We start from the raw sequence: 27,005 nt of genomic DNA, 5'->3' as shown, positions 1-27,005 counted from the left end.
TCAGCTTCCATGGCAAGTTTTACCAATCCACTGAGTTAGAATGTCCTGGTGTGGGATGCAGGCATTCATATATTTTTCAAAATTTTCCTAAAAGTTTCTAATTTATATAGCCAGGTATTGATCTATTGATTACTATATGAGACACCCAAGATAAAGAAAGACCACACAGAACTGAAAGCATATGTCCTTTTATGCTACTAGATGTCTAATATTCTATAACATGAAATGGTCTATAACATGTCTACTGTCTATTATTAACTCTCCTGTTAATACCTCTTATCCATAAGTTTACCTCCTCTGTGAGAATCTCAATGAGCTTAAACTATCTCTCATGCCACTTAGAAGAGTAGCACTTTAAACTATAAATAAGAAACATTTTAAATTTATTGAACCATTAAAATTATATAATAGGTTGTGCTTTCACATGACTTTATTATATAAATATATATATGCAATTTTTGAGGAAATAAAGGATATATTCCCAAGAAAAGGAAACTGGATTCCAGGGAATTTAAGTTATTAACCTAATGACACATAGCGTATACGTATCAGAGCTAGGACTATATACTAGAAAAATAATCATTTTATTATTTTTGCAGTCCTATGCCATATGATTTTTCCACTAAGGGATCACTGTTTCTTAAAAGCTAGAGTGCCTTCATGTAAACATTTTTATCATGTAGTTCATTGTTCTAGAAAATTTCACTTGTCTATTATGGGTAAAAACATATCATCTTATTGCTTTTATTTTGCCAGAAGTCATTTTTTTTTTGCATTTTCTCCTTGGGCATCCCTTGTAGATTACAAGAAGAGCTTAATAAGCTGGCATAAGTATCCCAATGAATAATATTCACAGTGTAATGTAATTGAATGACCAATTCAATTCCAGAGGTAAGGAGACAAATTTTCATCACTTACACAATATTTCCAAAACTATAACCCTGAATTTCAAACTAGACTACATGCATTAATACTTAAATATGAGATACGGTATCCTAGTTTACTCAGAGTTGTATTAAAATTGATCCACATGCCTTCTAGGGAACACAGCTGGGAAAATAGGAAGGTATCTCTTAGTACTTAGGTCATTAGAGGTATAAATAAGAAATTTGCTTTACTTTTCTTGAAAAATAATAGAATAGGATGGAATGTTATGGGAATGTTCAGGAACAACTATGGTTTGTTAATTTCTAGGGGGTATGGTAGGAACAAGTTTGAAGAAATGTAGTTTTTTTAGATTCTTTGTTCTTATTATTTTGTTGGGTTATAGTCTTTATTTTCTTGGGGTAGAGTAGGAACATGTTGGAAGAAATGTAGTTATCTTAGGTTATTTTTGCTTATTCCTTTGTTTAGGTTTTGTTAAAAATGTTTTTTATTGTTTGTTTTTTAGTTTTTTGATAAAGTTAAAAAAAATAGATGAATGTGAAAAAAAGGTAAATCTTTATGTGAGATGTGGTTCCGAATCTTTCTCCCATTGTGTCATTTCCATTTTACTTTCATAATAAAGTCCTTTGATAAACAAAAGTTTTTCATTTTGATGGGGTCCCATTTACCTAATTTTTCTTTGTTGCTTGTCATTTGGGTGGAAAGTCAAAGAAACTATTGCCTAACACAAGATCCTGAAACTGCTTCCCTACATTTTCTTCTAGGTGTTTGATAGTGTGGGCTCATATATTTAGGTCTGGTTTGAATGTGTAGGGATATTCAGTCTCTATTCTAAGTATTGATGTTGATATTTGCAATATGTGTCATTTATATGACAAGTCTATGTCACTCTATATATTACACACTCTCACACATTTGTTTGTTTGGTCTTTGAAGTTACAGAAATACAGTATAGGTACTAGGAAATTAAGCTGTGCTGCTTTAATGGAGAACATACTCTACTTTATAAACAGACCATTTTTATATGTAATCAAAAATCACAATCATATCTCAGTGCAGAAAAATGATCAAAATTTTAACTCTCTAAGAAAAATGACTCCACATTTTCAAGAGATTCTCTATATTACCTGACTCCATTAGTGCTTATCTTTTACTGAACTGACCTAATCTTTTCATGGGGGTTATATTTTATTTTATTAGTTCTGTACTCTTTCCAGTTTTACTCCCAGGCTATCAGCTGCCATTTCTTGTGTTAGTAAAATTTAGCAGTCGTCATGTCTTAATCTCTTAGTATTCTCTACTCTCAATTTGCTAACAGGCAAGAAAAAGACTCTCTAGCAATATTAAACAACAATTTAATGTTTTCTACAGATTACAGTATTGCATGTGCTCAAACATCAGTGGTAAGGCATAAATTTCAGGCACTGCTTAGACACATCTTTACTTACTTGTATATGTCCATGCTCTGAATAATAGATTTGCCTACATAATCTCCTATTATAGTGATTCAGTGTTCAATATCATCAAATAAGATTACAATTCACATCACAAATTTCAAGGGTCTAACTTGTCATTTAATTTATATACCATGTGAGTTTACTATAATATTTTCCCAATTGTTGGAGTAATTGAATGAATAGAAACATCCCAGTTTGTTCTAATTGTAAGATGCACAGATGTGTCAAGGAAATTGTATTCTATGTATGACTCTCAGGAAAGCTTTTCTCATGTCTTTGTTCCTCAGACTATAGACCGGTGGAGTCAACATTGGAAAGACAAGAGAATGAAACAGAGATGTGACCTGTGCCTGTGTCAGGGAAGATGTGTTATCAGGCTGTAAATATGTGAAAATCAGGAACCCATAGATGATGTTTACACCCAGGAGGTGGAACACACAAGTGGAGAAGGCTTTCTGCCTGCCCACTGCAGACTGGATCCTCATGATGGCCAAGATGATGGCAGTGTAAGTGACTATGATGATGAGAAGAGAAGTCATCAGGATGAGCCCAGCTAAGACAAAGATCACTATCTCTGTGCTGGATGCATCTGTACAGCACAGGGCTAAAAAGACCTGGAGTGTCACAGAAAAAATGATTGATACTTGACTTGCAGAACACTAAACTACTTATCATGCACATAGATGTGAGAGAATTTGTGAAGCCTATCACTTATTGCATTCCTCCCGGACAGTTACACACTTTCTGGGACATGACTACTGATTAGTGTGAGGGATTGCAGATTGCTACAAGGCAATCCTAGGCCACTGATTCCAGAAGAAAACACTCACTACACACCACACCCACAAAAAAGCCACATTTGGACAAAGCAGCCAACAAAAGAGATGGTTTTCTTGTTGGATTGGAGACTGACAAGTGTCTTGGATGTCAGAGTAGAGGAATAAAATATGTCAGTGAATGCAAAATTGCTGAGGAAAAAGTACATAGATGTATGAATCTGAGAGTCAATTCTGATTAGCATGATTAGCCCAAGGTTTCCCCAAACAGTGAACAGGTAAATGAAGGGAAATAGCAAGAAAAGGCTAACTTGTAGATCAGGGTGATCTGCACATCCAGAGAGGATGAAGAGAGTCACCTCAGTGAAGTCAGATCCAGCCATTTATTCCAACTCAGACCTTTGTCTTACCCATTGACTAGCAATTACAAAAATCAGAGAAGGGTTCAAGTCTAAAGACCTACTACACAGAGCCCACTTGAACTCAAATAATGAGAGAATAACAGAGAGCAATTATTTAATGGCTTAAAGTTAGTTCATAATTTTTACATGATTTTCATTTTTTTACAGAATTGACATACACTAATAAATGTGCAAGTTCACAATTGTGTGAAAATGGAAGCATTTATAAAGAATTATGTATCTGAAATGATTTGAAGAGATTCCTACTCAGGCACACCATCCTTTAACCCCATCTATTAATGGATCTATAATCATTTACTTCTGATACTCTTAGAAAATATAACTCTCATTTGGAATGGAAGAGCCATAGTTTGTGAGTTTAATGATACCTTTATGTGGCAGTCTTATTTTCTTAACACTTAACTTCTATTTTCAGGGTTATTTTGGAAGCTAAATAATACTTAAGTGGATACACATAACAGTTCATTAGACTCAATAGAACTGTAATAGATTTTGCTAAAGAAATATGAAAAGTAGAAATACCCTGCTTGTTTTACATATTTATTCTAAAATCTTAATAATTGTTCTATTACATGCCCTTTCTCTGTTAGTGAGCTACAACCTAATATAGAACATAATCTGTGATATATTTCAAATGATTTGTGTGTATATTTTAATGTCTGTGATTAAAATAATAAAGACACATATTTAGCTACAATATCAGTTGATGACCAATTCATTGCCAAACAGTGGTTTTTCAAGGTAAAGATAAAAAGCCTAAAAACAGCAAGATAAATATAACTTATTATGTTGAAATCACATAATTAAAAATATGACATTATCTCTAATTAGAAATCAGGGAACTTATTTTCTTAATAAGATTCACATAAATATTTTATGAATCAATACAATTGAAACCACTATGTACAGTTAACTCAAGTTTGTTTCATACATAAAACACTCTACTTGAGCAATCCAAAGGGACTTGATGCCATATTAAGTACATAATCAATTACTGTTCCTGTGTTCACAAGCATTCCCATTTATCCTTTCACTTCTTTAGCAAGCATTTATCAAATGAAGGTGTTTTGTCTTGCCTGTCATCAAAAGGCACTTTTCTTAAGGCTTACTGGAAGGTACAAATAAAAAAAATAAGTTTCTTAATGTGGGAAACACATACACAAACACACAGAATAGGATGGAAAGAATAGGATGATGAAAGTAGATTAACCTGCTTTTCAGTCATCCAAAGAAAATCTGTTTCTTTTTCAGACATCTTCCTCATATTTTCAGATTCATATTTGAACAAAAGATAAAATATTATGCAATTCTACCAAATTCACCATTAATTTGTGGCCTCATTCACAATTCTGAAACCTGTGAATTGTCAATATAATGACCCATATCTTTGTTATTGTTGTTAGAGAGGCAGCTGCTATCATTTTTGTTTAGCTATTTCTTATTTCTTATAAAATGGGCCCATATAAATATGATGTTGATGAAGAAATTACTAGTGTTTTTGATGATAGTGCTGTATGGTATATATTTCCAAATTCTTGTGACAACTATTTATCATAACATGCCTTCTTGAGAAAGTTTTTTTTTGTTTTTAGCTTAAACCTAGATTTGTATTCAGGATTAATTCTGTTCTTAGTGTATTTCTATAGCAGTCCTATAACAAAGAATTGTCTTATGGTATTTACTGTGTTAAACAGTTTTATTCTAGCATACCATCCTCCAATCCCAAACTTATCTCATAAAGGAATTGGTGGATTAACATCTTTCATCTCTTGAGATTTTTACTTTAATTGTACCCCAAGGTAATCTTTAATGTGCCTGGGAAACACCTCCAATGGAAATGCTCAGATATCCATAATCTTTGCATTTGTGTATTTCTGTGTTAATTGGATGTACACTTGAAAAATGGTATGTGACATAACTTAAAAACAGTGTGTACCAAAATAGGATGTATAAATACTAATATAGAAGACTATATTAAAATAATATGCCAGAGAATTTGTTCATAAATAAAGTACATATTCAGTATTGCATAAAATTGAAAAAGTATGTTGTGAATATGTCAATACCTCTGTGGTCAGAAACTAAGAAGTAAAAGTCTTGCTTTTAGTAAATATTGCTTATATATCTTGTTGCTTATATATTTGATATTGCTTATATATAACATATATTTTATATATCACAATAATATACATAATATTGCTTATATATTTCCAAACGAAGTAGTAGCTCTCCAATGCAACATTTTATAAATGTAGATAAATTGTGTCAGCTATATGCCTATGACTAGGTTAAAACTGATCCATATTAAGTATTCATTGATAAACTTATTTTGATTATATTAGCCTTTGTGTAATTTGATTTACATTAACTATAGTGAGAGGTTGTGTCATCAGGATTCAATGGCCTGATATAACTTCACATTGCTTATAGTAACACCTCAGCTTTCATTATGAAGTGAATTGTTATTCCAGAATCCTGTGCAGGATCTCCAAATGTTATTTTCTTACCCCACGTGCACTCACACTCTCAGATCCATCCTCTGGAGATGCTTTTTGCATTGTTTGGATAAACAACATCGATTTGTATTTCATTATTTCCTTCCCAGTGTCCAGTCACAGAAGTTGATTAGATCCATTCTGAATATGCCAAAAATATATTCAGGTGGTATGACAATATTTATTGAGTGTATAATTAAGGCTCTGGATAAAACAAATCAATGTATGTTTATTTTAGCCAAATATATATATATATATATATATATATATATATATGTTTTAAGATGTTTTCATTTGAAGAGATACTAACAGATACTTTTTTTTCAGTGAAATTCATGGCTTCACCAGTAAGGATGTTTGTCCTATGTCTCCACCAAATCAATCTAATCAGAACAAACTAATCTAAGAGTTAATTCTGAAGTATGAAGTTGAGACACAATCCAATAATGATCAGCACCTCAATCTCTAATCAATTATACAAAGAGATTTCATTCATCTCTATTTGAACGACCACATCTCTTACAGTAGAGTGTGGTTTAAATATATACTCAAAATTCCTCCAAAAAATGACAGCAAATATTTTCAGAGATGCAACACTGATAATAATGTGGATAACATGTTGTTTTATGAATAAATCAATCTACTGGAAGTCAGAGGATTTTAAATTTACTTCCCTGATTATGATCTTTGGAGATGATTTTTCTGGAATAAAGGGAAAAACTATTTCAAAAGTGCTTCTAAATGTCAATCTCTTACAATAATTAAAATATTTGCAACACTCCAGGATCATTTAATAACTTTTCACTCTTCATATCTCATCTCAATTATCTTTCACTCAGGTATTTGGTGCAACTATGCATCAAATAGCATTGACATCATTTAGTCATCAACTTTGCACCAAATAGCATTGACATCATTTAATTTTTGTTATTGTGGATATTTGATTATGATCTAGCTCTACCTACACTGACCCTGTAATTTGCATGAAGACAAGAACTGTGTCTGTTTCCACATAATTGTATCTTTAGGTCATACTATACTAACTAGAACATATGATTTCCTCAGAAAATGTTTTATTTTGAATGAATGATGAGTCAAAGAATAAGTAATAATATCAATTCTTAGCATTTTTATGCAGCTTTTATTTGCTGCATCTTTTATAAGTGAATTACAACATTTATCCTCATTATGACTCTAAGAGGAGATTATAATATTACCTGTAATCACAGTTGAAGACACAGAAGAACATAAACTCTAAGGAATGCTCAAGTCCACATAGCTCTTAGGAGTGATTCACACCTGAACATCCTGGCTACAAAGTCTTGCTTTAAGCTCTTTAGTACATAGGCCTGCATTATTAGGCCTCCTGAAAATTCTGTATGAAGCAGAAAAGGTCTATATTTTGTTAGTGGTAAAAAAAAATGAGATAAAGGAAAGCTTGTAAGACATTTTGGAAAATTGGTTTCCACTGGATTTGAGAAACCGTTTAACTGGATGATGTGCAGAGTTTACAGTTTTTGAATCTGAGTGATCAAAAGTTGAAGGCATTAAATGAAGTAAAACCGTAATTAGTAGTAATACAAGAAGAAAGAGAGGAAAGAAGAAGAGAAGAAGCAGAAGGAGGAGAAAGAGAATGAGAAAATGAAGAAGGAGAAGGGAGAGGAAGGGATGTGGAAGATAAGGTTGAGAAGGTGGTGTTGGGAGAGGAGATAATTTTAAAAACAAATTAATGAGATCAGTTATACCTACAATGATTCTAAGTTCCACTACATTTTCAAGATGTGGAACCAGAGCTCCAGATAGATATCATACTGGCAAGTGCACAGTGATCCAGAAAGGAAGTATTTGAAGACACAGCAGTGAATAAGATTTAAAAGGAAATATAGAACTCCCAATTCTACTTAGGATGTAGAAATCCAAAAAAAAATATTTTCTCAAAGCAATTTTATAAAGCCACTAATCTAAAAAACCACAACTTTCCAGGTGCCCACCAGAAAGTTCAGGTGGGCAACACCTAAGAAATCAGAATACCAAGGAAAGACAAGCCCCTCAAAGAGAAGATGGGACAACTGTATTGTTTCTCCTTTGTCAGAGGTTGGGAGAAAGATGTGGCCACTGTACAAGAACATAAGAAGAATGCAGATAAATTGTAAAGAATTGTTAAAGCCAAGTGTGGAAAAGTGAACCCTAGAATCAATAGATTTGCATTCATTCTCAGTATATCCCCTACAGGTCTTTCTTAAGTGCTCATGAAAAAGACAGGATAGGCTGGGAGTCCTTCAAACAAGGTCACTCTGCAACCTAAAATTACCAAATATCCTTCTCCTCCTATCTAGCTAAATGAGGAATTGCTATTATTTACCAATAACAGCTTTATTTTATTTTAGTCTTCCCTAAAGACAGATAAAATTTCTTGAGATACTTATAGAATTGCCCCTGCTTTCCTACAACATCCAATAAAATGGCAAAATTCTGCTTCCTTCTACTGCTTCCAAATTACCCAGCCAAGGTCTAAATCCTGTAATATATTCTTCCTAAAGCCCCCCACCCTTATTTAGAAACCACACATTTCTCCATAGCATACGTTCTTCCCCACTGCAATGAGAAAGAAAACAAAATTGTTCAACCACATGTGTTCCTAGTGGTCTATGGCTAAATAGCACTGATGATTACTAGATCTAGAGATTAGTAGAAAAGACAAAAACAAATATAGATATATGAAAAATTTCATCAGAGGGATGGAATCTATTAGGTAATGTCCAAAGAAATGGTAGAAATAGAACTTTCAAGACACATACACAAATATAGGAAACAATTGAACTGTATCAAAAGGATTATGTAGAGTAAACAGAGTTGACAAAAGATTTTGTGAACTTGAAGACAAACCAATAGGAATTAATCAAATAGAAAAAACATTTAAAAATGTTATTGGGAAAGCCACATGGAGCACACTCCCCTTTGTCTAGTTTATGGACGGATGAGTAGAAAAATGGGGGAAGGAAAAAAACAACAAAACAAAACAAAAACCAAACAAAAAAGGCACCCAGTATTCTTTTTACTTTAATTGCTCTTTTTCACTTTAACTTTTATTATTATTATTTTTGTATCTGTGGTAATGAAAATGTCAAAAATTAATTTTGGTGATGAATGCACAACTATATAATGGTACTGTAAACAATTGAATGTACACTTTATTTTGTATGACTGCATGGTATGTGAATATATCTCAATAAAATGAATAAAAAACTGTCTGAAAAAAAGTATGGGAAATAATATGCAAGTGCTGTGGGACCATATCAAACTTTAATGTACATATAGTTAGAGTACTACAATAATTTAGAGAGCATGACATCGGAAAAAATCTTAGAGGAAATAATGGGCAAAACTTTTCTAAAAATAAGGAAAGACATCAAATCACAGGTCCACATATGTTAGAAGACAGCAAGAATGAAAACTACAAATAGCAAATCAACTGAGAAGCAACACACATAATCATTGTCTTACTGCTGAAAAAAAAAACAAACACAAGTAGAAAATTATGAAGACAGTCAGGGGAAAATACATATCACATATAAAAGGAAAACCACAAACTATATCAGACTTGCCATCAAAAATGATACAAACCAGATCACGGAGAGATGTGTTTAAAATACTGAAAGATAAAAACTGTCATTGCAGAATCCAATAGCCACTAGAATATCTTTCAAATATAAAAGCAAATAAAGAATTTTTCAGGAGAATTAACTCACACACATACACACACACACACATATACACAGAGAAATAATTTATAGCCAGCAAACTTGAGCTTCAAAAATTTTCCAGGCAGAAGGATTAAGGTATCAGATAGAAAAACCTTGTAGATCACACTCCCTTTATCCAGTGTGTGAATGGATGAGTAGAAAAATGGGGACAAAATCTAACGAAAAATAGGGTGGGATGGGGGGATGATTTGGGTGTTTTTTTTTTCTTTTTTCTTTTTTATTCTTATTCTGATTCTTTCTGGTATAAGGAAGGTGTTCAAAAATAGAGTGGGGTGATGAATGCACAACTATATGATGGTACTGTTAACAGCTGATTGTACACCATGGATGATTGTATGGGATGTGAATATATCTCAATAAAACTGAATTTAAAAAAAAGATATAAAATAGAAATCTGTGTCACCTCAAAGAAATAATATCACTAAAACTGTGAAGTTGAAAGAAAATAAATCAAATATTGGAATTTAAAAATTTAGTTGCTCTAAAAATAGGTGACTAAAGAAAAACTAGTTTGATGCATTGTGGGACTTAAGTCATACCTAAAAGTAAAATTTATGACAAAAATATCACACAGAAAGTATAGTTCATATAAAAAGAGCAGAAATATTAAAAAGCATGTAAATATACTAAAAGATAAGTGAATGTACAAGATTAGAGAAAAAAGCATACAATTAAAAAATAAATTCTTATGAAGGACTTACCTCTAATTACTGTAAATAAAACAGAGGAATAGCAATAAATAAAAATTATATTTGCATATATTTCAAAGCAAAAAAATAGTCATACTAAAGTAATTTTATTTGGTATTGATACATTACAAGGCACAATTTCAAAATTAAATTGAGAAAGTATAAATATAATGGAGAATTTTAAAACTTTAATTAGATTTTACTTAGCAGAGTATTGTTAAACAGTTTACTCCTGAAACAGAGGTTGCACTTTATTTTCCACATTCAAAAAAATCTAGGAAAAATAAACATATAATTTTACAAATAAAATCTTAATATAAATTTCAAAAGAAAATCAAGTTTTATAATCCTATTGCTTGAGGGCAAACAATGTATCAAATTACAATTACAAAAGTTTAAATAAACAAAAAATGTAGTACTTGTAAAATGAAAAAGTACTTTCTTAAATAAACTTTGAACAGCAGAGACAAATAAAATTGTATTTTCAGATTACGTGGAGAATATTTCTAGAGAAATGAAACCTTAGCACTCTACCTTACTAAAATTTAAGAGATGACAGAAAATAATAACACCAAGAAAATTCTTAGCTTTACACCTTTTCTCAATTCCAAATTTTAAAATAAATGAGCTAAGCATTAACCCAAGAATTTATTAATTTTTAAGGAATGTAAAAAAAAAAAACTTTTGAAATCAAGATAAAGGAATTATTTTATTAAATACACAGAATTTCAGCAAAGAAATTTGTGCACTTTGTAGGCACATCACAGAAAGGTAGATTTCTCAAATATTTAGCAATTAGATACCAAATAAACATTACTGAATTCAGATTTTTAACCTGGCAAATTTACAAAATTTCAGGTCCTAAAACTTTGTCAATTTATTTATTTTGCCAATTTACCAAGACCACAGTCATCCAACAGATTTAAATGACAAAAGAATTACCAAGATTTATACTGATAAGTAGAAAAAGAAAGCTGCAGAAGAATACATAGAAGATACCCCAAAACTGTTTATATATATGTAATATATACATACATAAACATAATGGTTAATCTAGAAGAACAGAATTGTCAGTAATCAGGTCATTTCCACTTTATTTAATATTTTTTTAATGTTCCAAGTTTTCTTCACTGTTAATATATACCATGTTCTCTACAGTTTAAGTATCTCAATATTTTGCTTACCTCTATGTCCAAATGATTGAACAATGAGTTTTTAACTTGCAATAATTTCTGAGTTTATTAAGATAACCAAATATAATTTATAAACACCAGTGAAAATTCTTCATAAGAAAAGCCATTTTGTATTCAAATATTGTAAAATGTAAGTTTTCTAATGATAATGGCCACAAGGTATTTGTACTGCATCAAGTGCTTTACATTCCTCATCTGAATAAATCTTCCCAGTAACTCTACAGCCCTGGACTTATTGTTATCCATCTTATACAACTGAGGAAACTTAGACTTTAATTATCAGTGATTTATTAAGGGTTATATATCAAAACAGGTCACAGATCTAGAATCTAAATTTTGGAATGTCTGATTCCAAAGGAAGCACTATTAACCAGTGTGCTGTATTTCTTCTGTAGATCACTGAATTATTATTGTGCCCCAAAGTAGATATTTTCTATAATAAAAGTCTCTGAAATTGGAACATGCATGGGGATTTATGTGCTATAATTTAAAAGATGACATCATATTTTCTTATTTTGTACCTTAGCTACTATTATAAAATGTACATATTAAAACAACAGGTTTAAGACATATATCATGGTTTCCAATTTCAAAATGAATTTCTAAAAACATTCTTCTGGAAATATTCAAGATCATGCTCAGCCAAGTAAACGATGACTCAAAAGAAGTACAAACTAATAGATACATGATTTCAAAGAGAATCCAAATAATTACCCAAATGTCCAAAAGAAAAGATGAGCTTGAATGTTCAGAATCACAGTCATTTCAATTGCCTGGAGCCCTCTCTCTTCTGCATGACTCTAATGAGAGCATTTTTCACTTCTTTGTTCCTAAGATTATAAATGAGTGGATTCAGCATGGGGACCACCATAGTATAAAACACAGAGGCCACCTGATCCTCTCCCAAGCAATAGGACTTACTCGGTTTTAAATAAGTAAAAATCATAGTGCCGTAAAAGATGGTGACTCCAAGGAGATGGGAAGCACAAGTAGAGAAGGCTTTGTACTTGCCTGAAGTGGAATTGATTTTCAGGACAGTAGACAGAATGGACCCATAGGACACAGTGATTGTGATAAGAGACACCATTAGGGTGGAACCAGCAAGAAAGAATATTGTGATTTCAGTGACACGAGTGTCAGTGCAGGACAGGGCTAAAATTGGGGCTGTGTCACAGAAGAAGTGATGGACTACATTGGATTTACAGAACTGCAAACTGTTCATAGAAAGAACATTTACCAAGGAGCCAGTAAAACCAATCATGTAGGACACAGTGACAAGGGTGCAGCAGAGTTTCTTGGACATAACAACTAGATAATGTAAAGGACTGCAGATAGCTACATAGCGGTCATAGGCCATTGAAGAGAGAAGGTAACATTCTGTGGCACCTAATAGGACAAAAAAATACATCTGGGTGAAGCAGCTGATGAATGAAATATACTTGTTGGAAGTCACCAAATTTTGTAAGGTTTTAGGTGTGATGACTGTTGAGTAACTCAGGTCAAGGAATGACAGATGACTGAGGAAAAAATACATAGGTGTGTGAAGCTGAAGATCCATGTGAATTATTAGTATCATTCCTGCATTCCCCAGTATAGTAATCAGATATATCAGTAAAAATAACATAAAGAGGACCCACTGGATCTCTTCAGAGTCTGTCAATCCCATAAGGATGAAGTCAGGCACATTTGTGTTATTCCTACTTCCCATAGTGTTCAACTGTTGCAAAATGTTATGAAATTAATTCTGATATTGAATGATGTGTAAAAGATTTTTGTTTCCGTGAATGATCTGGCATTAAAAAAAAATGTGGTTAGTGCTACTAGAAATTCATAACAGAGTAATTTGCCAAAAAAGACTGTGTTACTGCCAAGTATAAATTAACTATATCATTTCAATATTACATAAGAGAAGTTTACATACATTGAAGAATTGGAAAGAACTGACAGGGTTATAAATGCTTGCCTTTATTAACACATTTAACTCACCTGACAATTTTATAACTGCAGGTATCACTATTATCTACATTTTTAGATGAAGAAAAGGGCAGGAAAGGAGTAACTTGTACAGAGTCCGAGATATTAAATGTTGTATATTAAATTAGATATGTAATACTCAATGATAGAAGAAGTTTTAGTGAGTCATTTATTTTATTTTGTATCCAACGTTATTTAACACAAATAAAAGATCATAAACGTCAACTTTAGAGCACTTTCCTTGAATGTGTTAAAATTAAAATCACACATAATTTTAATTTCTGGAAGATAAGTTGTTTTCAAAAATTGACCACTCAAAATAAAAACTCCTCCAAAATTATAATTCCAATATAGATACATTACTTATTGACTTAGAGTCCATCAATTCTATATTTCCACTTCCACAAATCCTGGCATTTCTGAGGTAAGGCCTAAATGATATGTATATTTGGATGTATATTCTACTAATAATGTTACCATTTTGTTTGTTTTGAAATAAAACCCTTTACTTTTGAGAATAATACTTACCATGAGCCAAAGGTGATGAAAAACATTTCTCTCAACAGCATTTTTCCAGAGATTCATCAATCTCAAATTTTTCACACAAATAAAATATGTAGATCATATAAGGAGCCCGAATTCCTGAGACAAAATATTTGCTCTCTTTGAAATAAATTCATTTTAATTTTTTGTGAATGCATTTTTATTTATTTATTTACATATTTGTGCATGCATTTTGTTTTAGTCTGAGGTAAAATAAATCAACCTACAAATTTAGGTCAGGTCTTGGTCTCAAATGGAAAGTTCATCTGGAAATTGTGTCTCACAATAATGCCAAGGAGCTACTGTGAACAAAGCAGAGTGAAGAATCCCTTGCCTTTCACCCTGACAGTGCAGCAGCTCCTGTAATATTGAGAACAGCTGATGCAATCTTTGGTCATCCCTGGGGACCAATTTCCAAGGAAAATTTCTAGGCATGTTTCCAAGGATAAAAGTTAAAGGACTAATGCATCCATATTAGGTTTTTACCAGAAATTTCCTTCTCTCTCAGAAGTCTATTAATTTTGAACATGATTGATTGGTATTCCTTTGTGATGCTCTAATTTTTTTTTGACTGGGGAACAGAGAAGGTATTTCTAGAAAGATACTTAATTATTCTGTGACTGAAAGGCCAGATCGTTAACCACCAGGGATGGCAATAGCACATTTTCCACAATGAAACATTTTTTTTATTTAAAAGTGTGGCCCTATTACAGGATTGAAACTAGTTTATTACACAAAACTTGGAATACAACAAAATTCAAAGAATAAAATGAAAATTATTCATAATTGTTAATCTTTGCATGTATTTTCTTCAAAGTATTTTTCTTTACGTATATGATGCTTATTTATATGTTTACTTACATATATGCATTATTTTATCATACAGTATTTTCAGTAACATCTTATCAATTACAAACTACTTGATCTAAATGACATTAGCATTTTGTAAAGTTCACAATTTCATGTATTATGCATTGGATGGTGCCTCATCATTAACTTCCCTCTAGGAGTGAGCACCAGCTGATGAATGGATATTTTGTTCTTTCAGGTAAATTTTCATTTCACATATTTTACCTTTCTATTCTCAATTATCTTGAAATATGTTGCTATTAGCTTCTTTATTTATTCATATTCACATTTTCTTGATTTGTCTTACATTTAGTATTTTTTTTAATTATATACTGTGTGTGTGAGTGATATATTATAGACAGTTTTGATTATGTTGTTTTCCTTTAAATGTTCGGTTTTGTTCTGGCAGGCAATAAATTACTGAGAGTGCCTTTTAAACATCTCAGATTTATTTTGTATTTTGATAATTAAGATCTACTTTGTTTTCTCCTTAACATTAGGGATGGCCCTCATGCCAGGGCATATTCCTTCTAATTTCTGTTTTTCTTTTTTTGTTTGTTTCAATGTCATGCCTGAGTCAATCATAGATATTCTTCATCATGAATGGGCCATAACTTCAACTTCTCACAACTCTTCATGAACTTTGTAGTTATGTTCTGCTCTTAGAACTTGATCAGCATCTCTTAGCTAGGCCTGTTTAGTCCCCACTGTAGATATTCTGTTCAATCTTCATCCTAGGACCTACAGGGACTCTCCATACAGATATTTGTGGCACCTCCTTTAGGTTCCATATCTTGAATGTTCCATTTCTTCAGGTGCTGGAAACTCCAGTTTCTATCTCTTTAGTTCAATGAGATCAGACTTTTATATTCTGCTTATATTCTGTTTATAGTCTGCTCAATGATCTAAAGAGACAAGGTAAACATCAGGCTTTTCTTACATAATTCCAGAATCTGATGAATAAATTATTTGGGCTGCCCATTGTCCGATACCTGAAAGCAATTGCCTTGTACATTTTGTCCAGGTTTAGTGTTAGTCATGATGTCATAGAAATTCTTGTGCCACTTACTCTGTCATGGCAGAAGCCAAAGTCTGACCAGAGATTTTAAATTTTTTCTGATTTAAATGGTGATATAATTTCATATCCTAGTCCACTAAGTCTTTTCTGATGTTTCTGTCTCTCTCTTTTTTCTCATGGATTACTCTTCCTGTTTTATTTTGGGGGTGGGGGTGGGCAGGGTTTTTTAAAGGATGGTTCTTTGGTTCTATTTCTTTTTTTGTGATAAACGTATTTGGTTTTTGGGTTTCTAATTCATTAATGATATTTTAATTTCATCATTTATATTTCCTCTACTGTTTTAGATTGAACTCATTGCTTTTTGTCTAGCACCTTCATACAATCAATTATATTATTTATTTTTGTTTCCTGCTTAAGAATACAGAAATTTAATGTTTCCATTATTCCTCTGAGTGCCATCTTACCTTGATCTTATATTCATTCATATGCATTACATATGTTGTTATAAATATCTAAAATCACATTTTTATTTCCCATTTCACCAAGGATTACTTAAGATTGCATTTTTAGATTTATTTTTAATTTCCTAGTTGAACAGTCTCTCAGTTTTTGTATTTTGAATGTTAATTTTAAATTGCATTTTGTCAGGAAATATGGCTCCTTTATACTAAACTTTGGAAATTTATTGAAATACATGGATTAATTGTAATAAATTTGTATAAACAACTCATAGATGCTAAGAAAGTTGTAATGAAAATATTAATATGCAATTTTAGCCTTCTCAACTATATTATTCAGACATTAAAATTCTGAAGTGTGTTTTACTTGGATTAATTACAAACTAGATGAGTATGAACAAACTATTCACTGTGTTTTATTCATTTACTCAGAAAGCATTTTATTGAATACCTACAATGTACCAGGCACTGTGCACAGAGCTTATATTCTAACTGAGAAAAATTGGATTGTATTGGAAATTGACCAGAGACTTGGGTCTTGCAGTAGAGAAAAAAATGTGTCAATAAGGAAAAAGTTGTATGAAGCTGAGGGTCAATTATGATTAATAAGATAAGTCCAAGGTTCTCCCAAACAATAGCCAAATGAAGGGAAACAGCAAGAAAATGCTGACTTCGAGTTCAGAGTGATCTGTAAATCCAGAGAGGATGAAGAGAGTCAACTGGATGAAGCTGGATCCAGACATTTATTTCAATTCAGGCCTTGGACTTACCTGTTGAATAGCAATAACAAAAATCAGAGAAGGGTTGAAGTCTAAAGACTTGATTAATTGATGTGTGGATCTATATCTAGGCTCTATTATGTTCTATATGTTAAAGGTAAATGTTTTCATTGATAAAGTTTCCTTCATACAATGACCTTAATATTGATTTCTTTAGGAATGGCTTGGCTCTTTTGTTTTGACTTATCCCCTAAACCCCCACCCCCCACCAAAAAAAATAAAATCAGCTTCTCACTTTCATTTGGAAAAGTGTTGAAATTCTGTTTTGACTTATATTGCACTTACAGAACAATTTTTAAATTTTATAAATTGAAATTATTATTTCTCATAAACAGTGTATCTCTCTAATTATTTGTCTTTCTTTAATATCTTGTGTTCATGTTCAGTTTTTCCCCATAAAAGTTTTTAGTGTTGGTTATCATAGATATTTTCCTGGGGGAAACTTGTACACTATAAATTTTATGTTTGTAAAAATTGCATTCTAAATATTTGTCTCAAGTTTGTAAATGCAAAATATTTTCGGATATTGTTCCTATTTTCAGCAAACCAGACAAAGCCTTTTATGAGTCCCCATAATTTATCAATATATACTTTTGCATGAGTCTGTTATCATCCTTATGCTTTTTAAAACTTCATTTGTTTTCCTGTACGAGCTACAGCTTTCAGTGAATTGTTACCTAAAATCGGTGACATTGGGCATGTCTTTTAAATAATATCAAAGTGAATGCCACTAAACTTCAGTTTATCAGAATCATGGTAAAGATGAAAAGTCATTCTTAATTATTACTTGAAATTGTGTATGAGTGTCTGAAAGCCATTTATCTAGCTTGCCCTATGCTATTATATACATGATGGAAGACAGGAAAATCATACCTCAGAATGCACTTGTTGTCATAGATTTTTTGGAACCAACATTAAAGCCACTAAATTAGAAAGTTTACCTCTTAAATTGCACAAGAAGATATCAAATCTGAACACAGTTTTCTAATGTTTTAGACAGCATCATCAGTTCATATTTTATCCACAACTTTTCAGTGCAAATCTTATCATCTCATTGGATCAGGGTATCTTGCAGTGTGTGTGTGTGCATGTGTGTGTATGTGTATACTTATAAGTGGATGACAAATGTCATAAACTCAGGTGCCAAAGTCTGAATTTCGCTACCTGCTCTTTAGGAGACAGCTGAGAAATGTCAGTTGCCCAGAATCTGAACTGATTGGGGACAAAAAAAGTTTTAGCCCCTCTGGTACAGAAGGGGGGTGGGGAGAGAGAACCACTGGTTTCCTAAGCAAACCTGAGAGAACTTCTGAGCAATAGTCAGAAAATCCTGCCAGTCTAGAGTTATGGTATGTATTTATAAGATTTAAAAGATCCTGAGATTATAAAATAGCATTCTACAAAGTTTAAAGCATCTAAAGTTAAATGGAAATTTCATTTATATCCTCCAAGAACTCCACTGACATCACAAGTCTTCATCATTAGTTTAAATACAGAGTTACATATATTAGTATTCCATCAGGTCCAAGATTATAAGCTTACCCATTATAAAAATACAGTAAATGTGAAATTCATTTGATACCCTTAGAAAACTGAAGATGTTTAGTCACATATATAAGTCTGATACAAACTTGTATCAAAGATAGTTGATACCAACCCCTTTTTGTGTTTTCTGGTTGGAAGTAACTTTATGTGACTGAGATAGCAAAGTTTTTTGTAGATAATATCTTTCAACTTTAATTTTCTTGTAAAATTTATAAGAAAAGTATGACCAAATTCCTATGTTGGTGTGTTTGTTGATGAGGAATCTGTACATACATGGTATGATAGAAACTTGTATTACAGAATAGAATTTGGTTAATTGAGTAAGAGACTTGCAAGCCCTCTGTTATATGATAAATTTTGATTTGCAAATATAAGTTGAATTCTAAGCTATTAATATTGTAGCACAGAATAGATCTTAAGTTTAACACTTTTTAAATACTTTTTTATTGTGAAATTTAACATATATGCAAACAGTGATAAGTACAATTTAACAAGTAGTTAGAGAGAAAACTTCAAAGAATGCCATGGGTTACAGTCCCACAGTTTCAGTTATTTCCTTATTGTTATATATAACCTATGTACAGAAATGTGACAACTCTCAAAGTACAGTTTAATTAGTTATGTAGGTAATTTCAAAAAATGTTATGGGCCACAGTTCCACGATTTCAGTTATTTCCTTGTTTAACTCTTCATATTTTTAAAATTATGTTTTATTTATTGTTAAATTTGATATAAATTTAACAATAAACATATAAATATATATGTTTATATAATAAAATATAAATATAAAACAAAAAATGCATATTCTAGAGCTGCCATTTAAACATATAAAATATAAATATAAAACAAAAAATGCATATTCTAGAGCTGCCATTTAAAATATCTGAAGATTTTTAATTAACTAATTTTGCAAATGGGACTAATCATTATGCAAAATACTCTCCGAGTGTTTGTTGAAAACATGAGAAATTTAAAAAAGGGTAATAGAAAAACAAACCAGAACCAGGTTCTTTGTAAAGATAAATAGTTTTTAAACCACTAGGCAAATCAATAATGAAATAAAAGAGAGGGGTCACAGATTCTTGGAATTGAAAGACAGGACATCATCATACACCCTTCAGAAATTAAAAAGATAATAATGGAAAATTACCAACAACTACATGCCAATAAATGATAACTTACATGAAATGTATAAATTACTTGAAAGACACAAACTACTAAAACTCAATCAAGAAGAAATAGATAATCTGGATAACATCACATAATTCATAATTAATTAAATTTCCACAAAGAATGTTGCATGCAAACATGCCTTCTCTGGTAAATTTTGGAAATTATTTAAGGAGGGCATAGTACTAATGCTAATCAAATGCTACCGTCTTGTAAGACCAAAATTACCCCAATGTTTAAGTACAGAATTCAGCATAATAAGAGAAAACCATAGACCAATCCCTCATGGACAAGGAAAAAAAGTCCTTCATCAATTATTAGCGAAACGAATTTGGCAATATACAAAATGATACTATATCATGAACAAATAGGGTTTGTCCACATACATTGAAACACATATGAAATCCAGATATCAAATAAGCACCTGGAAAGATGCTCAAAATTATTAGTCATTAGGGAAATGAAGTTAAAACCCAATAAGAAACAACTACATGCCTATTAGAATGGTTGAAATAAAAAAAAATAAAAAACAAAAATACCAAGTGCTGCTGATGATTTGAGGTAACTGGAACCCTCATATGCTGCTGGTGGCAGTACAAAATTGTACAGTAATTTTGTTCATGTCTGGCAGTTTCTGAAAAAGTTTATAATTGGTATATGACTCAGCAGTTCTACTCCTAGGTATTTACCAAAAAGAAATGAAAACATAAGGCCATACAAAAAGCTACATGTGACTGTTTACAGCTGTATGTGAATTATGCATGTGAATGCATAATTTAGCTCTACATTGGAAACAAACTCGATGTCCCTAAACTGGTGATACATTTATACAATATACTACAATTTAGCAATAAAAAGAAATGAATTAATGATAAAAATAACACAGAGGTAGAATTTCAAAACATTGTGGTGGGTGAAAGAAGCCAGACCCAAGTTACATTCAATTTACATATCATTCCAGAAAAGGCAAAGTTTAGCCATGAATGGTCACATCAGTGAGCGCCAAGGAGTGGGGGGAAGGATTAGTCTATAAAGGGGCACAGTGGCATTTGCCGAACTGAAAGAAATATTATATGCCTTGATTTTTGTTGTAGTTGCATGGCTGTATATATTTGCAAAATTCATCAAACTATAGACCTAAAAAAGGTCAGTTTTGCTGTAGGAAAATTGTACTACAAGAAAAGTGACTAAACTTCTTCCTATCTTTTTAGATTTCATCTTTCTTTAACACATTTGAAATATTTTTAATATTTTTATTCCTGCTTCTTCCTTGAATGAAGAGCATTTCAAGACACTCCTTCTTGCCTCTATATTCTGCTATACAGATTTTTCTCCTGTATTTCTGAATTCACACTTTATGCTGCTTTATTTATAACTTTTGAACTACCTCCATCTCTTAAATTGACTAACAGAGTTTCATATATAAGGAAATATGTATTCTGTGATTGAAAGATGTGAGTCTGGGAACAATTCTTAATATCGTGATCATGGAATCTTTTTGGGTCAAGTTTTTAATCAGTATTTTGGATGACATTACAGATTTTCCTTTATGTGTAGATATTTAAACTCTACCTGTTTTGAGAAGAGAGGTGTGTGTATGTAAATATATGAGTGTGTATGTACATATATGTATATATAAAACACTGTATTTATCTTGATTTAAATAATTCATTATGTTATGATGGAACTTGGCAAGAATTAGGAGGTAGCAAAATATTAATTCTGTATGTTAAAAATTGTTTTCAAGGTGATTCTTCAATTTCTTAGCAGTGTGTCTACTGGAAAGTCATTTAACACCATAATGCCTTGATTACTTTATCTGCATAATGAAAATAATAATAATGCCAAACTCAAAGAATAGTGTAGAGGATTAACTGAGAATTTAAATGGAAAAAGTTTACTATGATATCTGATGCACTGTGAGTTCTCTATGAAAATATTATCCTTGCAGATGAACATCCAATGTATTTTATTTCACCTTGTTTTACTTATGGATTTGGATCCAGAAAATCTTTAGTTTCATCCCCAGTATAAGGGCCATAATCACAGGTAATAAATGCAAACAGCAAACAATATGTTAAAATAATAAAAAGAAATTAGGTGTGCTTATCTATTTTCCTGTTTATTTAAAAGAGAGTATTTCCTGAGCATTGAGGCAAAAGATATTAGGTTGCTTCCCCTTCTCATTAATTTCACTCAGGACAAACCTAGATTGATGGTTAAATTTATCTAGACAAAGGGAGGAACACACACACACACACACACACACACACGCACACACACACATACTGGCTAAGGGGAGGAATAAAAATTTGGTTTTGCACTATGCATTTCTCTTGGAATAAGTTTAAATTACTAACAGATACAATGTGTATAGCCAATTAAAATTATCTATCCTAGTTTTATTGAAAGACTTTAAAATAACCTAGCAAACAGAAAACATTTTATTATTCAAGCTCCACATAATGTCTGATTGCTTCAGCTTTAAAATATATTTTCATATGCTCAGTGTCAGTCTTTACCCTTTGAGACTGGAGCTCTTGCCTTTAGAGAACTGACTCTACAATTATCTAATTCCCAATCCCCTTGAAGGACAACAAAACAAAGTGCTGCAACATGTATTTACTTAGAGTCTCTCAATATTTTACAAATAGGCAATTCAACTTTACAGTGAGTACACTGTAAAGATGGTGTTTACTTCTTTTTTATTTTTTTAGTCTCTAACTGAGAACTTTTGATAAAAGATAAAATAGACTACAGAGGTAAAATGCTATCTGGAAAGAAAGATTTGGAGCTTTTATTTGCTGGTTTGGACAGACACCAAGTCAGCTATTACATGGCATTATTTGTAAGTGAACCAGCCTCAAAACTAAAACAACTGTTTGATTCTCTATAAATGAATTATTAAAATAGTCCTTAAAAATAAACATCAAAATATTACTTAACTAAAAATTTCATTAACTTTGCTGCTTGGGTTTTTGCATGAGACATTTCCAGGGACTATTTATAAATTTTGTAGGTGAAGATTATATGGAGTGATTTTCACAGAAAGAAAAACTAATATCCTAGAGTTAAATTCACATCCTTTTTCAGACAATAGGAAAAGTTCAGCAAGAATATTTCTATTCTTTGCATTTTGGATGTGGGCTTCTGTAGAAAGAAGAGAAAGACGTATGTTATGTCTGCAGAAACTGAAGTCTTTGGACTGTGACCCATGATTCAAGAGGCCCATAATCCAGATTTAATATAGACATTGTTAAATCAAATGCATCATTCATTTCTCCTCTTAATTTTATCTTACTTCAGTCAGTTTATTATGCAATGTTCATGCAGGTGTTTTATAACCATGTGCATATATCTTTATTAACAATTTTACTTTTGCCTCTAAATATTTGAAGAAGGAAAAATATTTGGATTTTATACAAAGTTTTAACAAAATATATTTGTAATATATGGCCAGAAAAAATTATACTGCACTGAATGAGTTCATCCTGGTGGGACTGGCCAAATCCATGGAGGAACAGATTATCCTCTTTTTGCTCTTTTTTCTGGTTTACACACTTACAGTTGTGGGTAACACTGGGATGATTCTCCTAATTAGAATTGATTCTAGACTTCATATACCCATGTATTTCTTCCTGGCTAACTTGTCTTTTGTGGATGTTTGTTATTCATCCAATATCACCCCAAGGATGCTGGTAGATTTATTATCTGAGAAGAAAACTATCTCCTTTGCTGGCTGCTTCCTGCAGATGTACTTCTTCATTGCCTTGGGAACAACTGAATGCATCCTCTTTGGGTTAATGGCCTATGACCGTTATGTGGCCGTATGCAACCCACTGCGTTATCCCTTAGTCATGTCCAGGACAGTATGCGTGAAGATGGCAGGTGGGGCCTTGGCAGCAGGATTGTTGAACTTCATGGTGAACACCAGTTATATAAGCAGTTTGCCATTCTGTGGTCCAAATGTAATCCATCACTTCTTCTGTGACAGCCCCCCAATATTTAAGCTCTCTTGTTCTGACACCACAATGAATGAAAGCATTGTTTCCACTTTTGCTGGTGTGAATATGGTCGGGGCTCTGCTGATCATTCTCACCTCCTACTCCTATATTCTCATCTCCATCTTTCATATGCATTCAGGGGAGGGGAGGCGTAAAGCATTGTCAACTTGTGCCTCTCATCTGACAGCTATAATTCTGTTCTTTGCCACCTCCATCTATACTTATCTGAGACCCAGTTCCAGCTATTTCCTGAATCAGGACAAAGTGGTTTCTGTGTTCTACACAGTGGTGATCCCCATGTTGAATCCCCTGATCTACAGCCTCAGGAATAAGGAAGTAAAGAAAGCTTTATGGAATACAATTATCAGGAAAAAAACTCCTTCATTTCTGTGAAAGTTTGATTAATTTTCTGAACTAAATAAGGTCTTTTAATTAGCTTTCAAACCTAGTTTAACCATACGGGTTTTAATCACACTATTTCAAAGTAAACACATGCTGTTAATATTCGAGTATCTGCATCCAAGTATTGGTAAGGTAGATTACCATACTGATACAGGAACATGGCACCTTTATCTTACAATTATTGTATATTTTGCCTGTGCCTTCAAAAATTAGGGCTTATTTGTAAAAAATCTTAGCAGTAGAAATAAAAGAAATAAACATTTATGGGAAAAATTTGCAATGTTACATGAAATTAATCAAATAGACACTCTTTTATTCCTTATGCATTCCTTTCCATCTTTTGTATGATTTGTAAGATGTTGTTATATGTTACATATATTAGAAATGCTTTATATAAGTATTTAATTTTCCTTTTTAATTTAATTTTTAATTTCAATTTATTTAAGAATCTTCCTCCAGAAAAATGGAAGGAAGATGCTTAAATAAAGCATCTTCTGGAGGAAGATGCTTAAAGTTTCAGCACTGTAGTTTTATTACAACCCTCAACTCTTCACCTTTTATTTCCTTTTCTCCAGCCATGCACACATACAAACATTGGAGAATAAACGTGTGTTTGCACAAAAATGTGCCACCAGGAAAAGTGCTGATTGATTGGAATGGGCCATGTAAATCTCTATTCCCTTCTTTTCTCCTCAAAATTTTCCAATTTCTCCTCTCCCTGTCTCTCTGTCACTCTCACACACACAGACATACAGAGCCACCTGCCCCCACACAGAGAGCCACACAAACACACATTCAGCTGCTGCAAGAAATTCAAATGATGCTTTGTTCCAAAGGAGCTAGATCAATGTTCAATGGATGAATCTGACCAACAATTTTTAGACTCATGGTTTTCTTCCTCAAAAAAGTCTTCTTTCAATTGTCAATAAAGAACAATTGCAAATCAATCTCAATATTAAATCAAAACATTATTAAAATGGAGGTACATCTATAAGGTTCACTTATATTTTGTATTTTAATGGAATCTTTATTGGAAAGAATGAAGCAATCAAGACTGAGGAATTACATGTATCCAAATAATAAACTAAAAATAGTAGGATGATACTATTTAGAGATGAAGTGCTGTGTTTAGGCTGAAAAGAAAAATAAAAAAAAAGTTTCAATATAAATATGTAAAATAATTCTGGATATATTTTATTAAATATCAACTGACATGCACTAAATATTTATTATGATATGATAAGTCATGCATTCTGTAAACAGAAATAAGATAAGGCTAGTGCTCAGGAAAACTGAAGTAATATTCTCACTGACTTCATACTGATCAAATAAAGTAAAAGACAGTATGTTTTTAGAGTCAACCTGTTTTGGAGAACAAAGGCAAACAATACAATGTCAAAAAGATAGTACCAAAAATGGCCAGGTATCTGAAAAAGAAATCAAATGCAAAGTACTTGAATTGATGTGAGAATATTTAATCTGCAGAATAGGATACATTAAAGATTTCACAGCTGTATTGACAACATAGAATGGATGCTAAATGGAATGTCTGGCATCAGAAAGCAGAAATACAGTCAATTGTTGCTGACTTTGATATAATTATTTGCTTTGCCTGGCAGTTGATGTATGCTATGTTTAGATTCTCCTTAAATTTTGTGATTTTAATGCTGTTGTGAATATCCATGCAGCATCCCTGAGCCTGTTCATCAGTAGAGTTCTTGGGCTACTTCAGTCACTTAATATAAGCTATTGTTCAAGCTTTTTTCTACAGTATAAGGTGATGAATATTGACCATGGAATTTTGAAGTTTTGAAAGCTATCAACCTGATTAAGATATACATCAAAACTCATCTGAGTTTCAGAATTGGGATCCATCCAAACCCTTAGTCTTGTGAAATTGTATGTGTGTGTGGTGTTAAAAAACAAACATAAGAAGAAAATAAATAAAATTAACTAATTAGTTTGTGCTGAAGATGTGTCAAATTTATAATATACTGGTAAGAGACAGAAAAAACAAAGCAAAAAAAAAAAAAAGTCCTGTTTCAGAAAGAGCATGGCATAGGTTTATTTAGCTGGGAAACAGAATGCTTACATAAGAAGGATAAAAAAATATATAAAAAACAGATTGAAGTATTATTTCAGTAATGAATGTCATCGTGCCCAAATCATGCATTACAGAAGAAGACTGTGTTAGAATCATCCTAAATGCTACATTTGGTAAGCATTAGTCAGAAAGACAAACAATACTTTTAAAGGGCAAACAAAAAAGATATATTGATATGATGGTAAGGACATAGCTTCATCCCCCAATAGTGGTGCCCAATAGAGCCAACTAATGTGAGCTCAAAAAACAGTAAAAATAGAAATCAGATGCAGAGCAACATGCAAGAAATCTTATTTTTAAACGTGCTACTGCCAGTGATTTTTTTTTTCCAAACTGTAAACAAAAATTGCAAAATACAATTTACCTCTTTCATAATTTTATTATTTTTTCCTTTAAAAGTTCACACATACCACACTGTCTCCAGATGATAAGACTGATACCTTCATATGAGACTCATATGAATTAGATATTTAATAATGTT

At 32.0% G+C, this 27,005-nt stretch overlaps 2 protein-coding genes and 1 pseudogene across 2 annotated transcripts; 1 reads left to right on the top strand and 2 right to left on the bottom strand.

Annotated features, from left to right (window-relative positions):
* Positions 1-2,566: 2,566 nt before the first annotated feature.
* On the bottom strand, positions 2,567-3,619 carry LOC119535703 (annotated as a pseudogene).
* An 8,822-nt stretch (positions 3,620-12,441) lies between these two features.
* On the bottom strand, positions 12,442-13,389 carry LOC119537894 (olfactory receptor 8H1-like). Its single transcript, XM_037840504.1, has one exon. It carries the CDS (start codon positions 13,387-13,389, stop codon positions 12,442-12,444), a length of 948 nt encoding a protein of 315 aa, XP_037696432.1.
* Positions 13,390-23,466: 10,077 nt separating this feature from the next.
* On the top strand, positions 23,467-24,411 carry LOC119538370 (olfactory receptor 5F1-like). Its single transcript, XM_037841283.1, has one exon. It carries the CDS (start codon positions 23,467-23,469, stop codon positions 24,409-24,411), a length of 945 nt encoding a protein of 314 aa, XP_037697211.1.
* Positions 24,412-27,005: the final 2,594 nt, after the last annotated feature.

This window comes from Choloepus didactylus, chromosome 6 (assembly GCF_015220235.1).
Source record: "Choloepus didactylus isolate mChoDid1 chromosome 6, mChoDid1.pri, whole genome shotgun sequence".
NCBI classification, from domain to species: Eukaryota; Metazoa; Chordata; class Mammalia; order Pilosa; family Megalonychidae; genus Choloepus; species Choloepus didactylus.
The sequence above is the reverse complement of the archived record's forward strand: the minus strand, read 5'-3'. Positions and strand labels throughout refer to the sequence as shown.